The 4,399-nt window shown below is 40.6% G+C and overlaps 1 protein-coding gene across 1 annotated transcript; it reads right to left on the bottom strand.

Moving 5' to 3' along the window:
• Nucleotides 1–292: 292 nt before the first annotated feature.
• On the bottom strand, nt 293–1,237 carry LOC130829064 (olfactory receptor 52K1). Its single transcript, XM_057695225.1, has one exon. It carries the CDS (start codon nt 1,235–1,237, stop codon nt 293–295), a length of 945 nt encoding a protein of 314 aa, XP_057551208.1.
• Nucleotides 1,238–4,399: the final 3,162 nt, after the last annotated feature.

The raw sequence follows: 4,399 nt of genomic DNA, 5'->3' as shown, positions 1-4,399 counted from the left end.
TCAGCCAGTGTTTCTGTCTTTCACCTAGATGACAATAACATTTTGGGAGGTTCTTTATGTTTTCCTTAATCATGTGATGAATCTATTAGAATAGGAAGGTCAAATCTCTCCTATCAGACTATAGGGACATGCCTGGTTTGATCTGACTGGTGGATCTGTGAGGAGTAGGACCTTGTCATGCTGGAGAATTGCCAAACTCTGAAATTTTTCTACTGAGATTTTTCTTTATCTCAATTCAGTATCCATTGGATTGATGGGTTCTGGACTAGTGGCTGAGGACAAAAGTATGCATCTATATATTATTTCTCCAGAATAGACTGAGCACATGATCACGAATCTGCTTGGTTTTGACCCCATAGATGATGGGGTTGACCATGGGTGGGAAAAGAAGATAAAAGATAGCAAGGAGTATGTGGACATGAGGGGCAGCCTGGCGAGCTACTCGGTGCATCACTGAGGAGATGACCACAGGTGTGTAGGTGGACAAGATAGCACCTATGTGGGACACACAGGTCCCAAAGGCCTTGTAGCGGGCCTCCTGAGAGGCCAGCTGTAGAACTGCCCGAAGGATAAAGATATAAGACAGAATAACAAAGAACAGGTCCAATACCACTATGAACATGGCCACGGCAATGCCATAGATGTTGTTGAAGCGCGTGTCCCCACAGGCCAGCCTTACCACGGCCATGTGCTCACAGTAGCAGTGGGCAATCGCTGGGCCTCGGCAGTAGTGGAAGCGTCTGAGCAGAAAGGGGAGTGGAGTCATTAGTGACACAGCCCGAGTCACAGCAGCCAAGCCAATCTTGGTGATGAGTGGCCCAGTAAGGACAGTGGTGTAGTGCAGTGGCTTGCAGATGGCCACATAGCGGTCAAAGGCCATGGCCAGCAGCACTGCTGACTCCATGATAGAGAAGGAGTGGAGAAAAAACATCTGGACCAGACAGGCATAGAAGTTGATCTCCTGATCTCTAAACCAAAAAATAGCCAGCATTTTGGGAAGTGTTGTAGAGGAGAGGACCAGATCAGTGGCCGCCAGCATAGCCAAAAAGAGGTACATGGGCTCGTGGAGGGCTGTATCAGCGTGAATGATGAAGAGGAGGGTGCAGTTGCCAAGCAGGGCCAAAGTATAGGCGAAGCAGAAGGGAATGGAGATCCAGACATGCAGGTGCTCCAAACCTGGAATTCCTACCAACAGGAAGGCAGCTGGATGGGTTGATGTAATATTAGAGGCTGGCATGGCTCCTGGAAATTCTCCTTGTCAGTTTTTATAGGGTCCCTTCTCCCATATATAACTTCTTGGGATGATTAGCCATTATTCCCATGGCTGGACCTTAAAATCAATTACTGGTCCTCATAGACTAGAGAAGACATAGACATAGACATGGAGAAGCATAACCCACATTTTCTACCCTCAAGGAAATTTGAATCTCATTGAGTAGATAGAACATTAAGTGTCATTAAAATGGATATCACAAGACAATTTCATAGAGGAAAGGAGGAAAGGTAGTGTTTTCTGTGTTCATGGTGTTGTCAGAAATACCCTGATAAAAAGAAAATACATTTAAACGATTCAATTTATTCAGAATATACATTGGTACCTTTCTACATAATCATCAAGCTAAACTCACAATCACAAAAGCCAGTGTTCTGTTCGGAAGTCTCAGGCTTGGGTGCCTGGATAAGTTAATTAATAGGGGTATGCAATTTCCAATGCCCCTATTAATCACACAATCTGTATATTTTCTCTAGCACTACTACATCTGATGTGGTTGCCACTAGCCACACATGGCTATTTAAATTTGTTAAGATTAAAATTCAGTACTTCAGTCACACAAAACACTTTTTAAGTGCTCAGTAGCACATGTAACTAGTGGCTACCATATTGGACCATTCAGATACAGAATATTTCCATCATTGCAGAAAATTCTACTGGAGAGAACTGCTCTAGAATATATCTCCCAGGTCCCTTCCACATCTACAAATCTCTGTAAATACAATCCTGCCTCCAGCTTGCTGAAAAAATGAGCCACCTCTTTTGGTTTTCCATCATCTGAATTCATACTAACATCCATATTCATGTGGCTCTCCCTCCACCCATCTTCCAGCTCCTTCATTTTCATCACAGGAGAATTCTCATCTTCAGCCAGACTGAAGACCTGGCTTCCATTTACAAAAGTCCTTTATTCTTAACAATATTTAATCTTGCCCTCTTTTTCTTCTTTTCCTCTTTTCTTTCCAATCCTTAAACATTGGAGTGCCCAGTTTTTACACAGGTACTCGTCTCTCTTCTAGGTCCAGTTAATGTGTATTTTATGAGCATTAACAAGATAATGAATTTGAAACACTTACCATAACACTGAACAAAGTAAGTACGGAAAGAACTTGCTCTCTTTTAAATATTAGAAAATTAAGTTTTTGGAAACTTAAAATCTCTAAGATAACATAGTAGTGTTAGGCAGCTGAATTCTAGCTTTCTCCAATTCCAGTGTCCTAAATAACAAGGCTTTATTGCTTCCATTAAAATGCCTTATATGCAGTTCATGTTCAGTGTATCCAAACTGAAAACAACCTAATTTCTTTCCATGTGGTAAAAAAAAAAAAAAAAAAAAAAAATTTAAAATCTGAAGGTCTTGGATCAAATCATGACTGCCACTTATACTACCTGCATGACCTTGCAGAAATCACTTAGCTCCAAGCCCGTTTCCTTCTCTGTAAATGGGGAATTGCAATGCTCTATGTCACTTAATGAAGGTTGTAGGGAGGGTAGATGGGATTATGTCTGAAATCCTTTTGTATAATTCTGTAGTGTTTGCAGAGCCTTATTTGCCATTTATCTCTCCTTCTACACAGAACCACACCTTAAAAAATTATTTTGATTAACATTCTGCTCCCCATGATTTTATGTTCTCCCCCTTCTATTACCTTAAATCTCTGCTCCTTTTCACAGAAAACATCTAGAAATGCTTATATTCAATCTCAACTGATTTAAATAGCATTTGGTAATAAAACATTTCATTGCCATTACTTCCCTGAAACTGCTCCCCATTCACCATCAATGACCTCCATGGTGATGCTGCCATTGTAACTTACCTGCTTTCATGCAACTCAACCTCGCAGCAGCTTCTACCTGAATCACAACTCTCTCCTTTTTAAAACCCTCTTTTCTCTTGGGTACAATGATACTACCATTTCCTACCTTCTTAGCTTCTCATTTCGGTCTCCTGTTTCTGCCTTAACTCTAAATATTGAATTCCTTAAGGACTCAATATTGAGCTGTGGTCAATTTTATGTTCACAAAATATTCAGTAAACATTTTCAGTTAATTTCTGGAAAAATATTTTTAATGAATAGGTTAAGGATAAATCCAAGAATAAAAGACTGATATCTTTAGTAGAACAAATCTTCTAAACATTTGAGAAGGCTAATAAAAGAACATAATAATTGAATTACATAGTATTTTTGAAGGTATTACTGTAATGAAAAAAGCATGATAAGGATGGTAAATCCTGAAGCTGGAGGAGTGGTAAGGTAGCAATTTTAAAGAGATCAGAAAGGGAACTTACGCAAAGATAAAGGTAAGAAATTAGCTTGTTTTCTGGCTTCTTTAAAAGAACCTGGGGTTCCATGCAGGTGGTTTATGTGGAGAAAATAATAGGAAGCAGAGTGGAATGAAAGAGTAAAACGGGAAAGCAGAGAAGCATATCCAAAAGTGTAGTACTGAGCTGGGTAATGCTGTGATCAATTGTGTCCAGTCCCCCATGAAGAACCATGTAGAAGGCACCTCAGAATTATCTAATCAAGACACAAAAGAGGGGTATATTTATCCACTGGTTTCCACCCCACCATCAGGTCAAGGGTTGACCCAAAGAGTGTTAATTTCTTCATAATTCTGGGTTCATCTCGGCTCCAGAACAGCAGGCACTCCTTCAGGTGCCCCATGCAGTGGAGCAGAGAAACCCAGGGGCAGGATGCAGCTGAGTAAGGTGCAGTCAGGCTATACCTGCACTCAAAAGGTTGCCACAGCAATGGTTAGAACAAAAAGGTGAGTGAGAGGAAGTGAGACTGGCATAAAAGATGGAGAATATAGGGAATAACCCTTGTGTGAAGAACCCTAAGTAAAGGGAACAGTCAGAACAAATGTCCTAAGACAGAATATGTCTAATGTTCAAAGATCAGCTAGAGGCCAATGCAGTTAGATGAGTGAGAGATTTATAGAGATCATAAAGGTGGGGCCAGATCACACAGGGCCCTATAGGCCTTTGTAGAGTTTTGCAGATGTTCCCCATTTCTCTAATATTAAAGATATTGTTTTCAACAGAAGTGACGTGTTTTTGAAAGTTTGCTCTGGCTTCTATAATGAGAACAGCACATAAGAGTAAGGGTAGATGCAGAGAGAAGA

The sequence above is a fragment of the Hippopotamus amphibius genome, chromosome 9 (genome assembly GCF_030028045.1).
Source record: "Hippopotamus amphibius kiboko isolate mHipAmp2 chromosome 9, mHipAmp2.hap2, whole genome shotgun sequence".
NCBI lineage: Eukaryota > Metazoa > Chordata > Mammalia > Artiodactyla > Hippopotamidae > Hippopotamus > Hippopotamus amphibius.
This window is presented reverse-complemented; position numbering and strand designations above follow the sequence as displayed.

Excerpts from the sequence above, each read along its gene's own strand:
- LOC130829064 (XM_057695225.1), bottom strand. The coding sequence starts at position 1,237 with ATGCCAGCCTCTAATATTACATCAACCCATCCAGCTGCCTTCCTGTTG.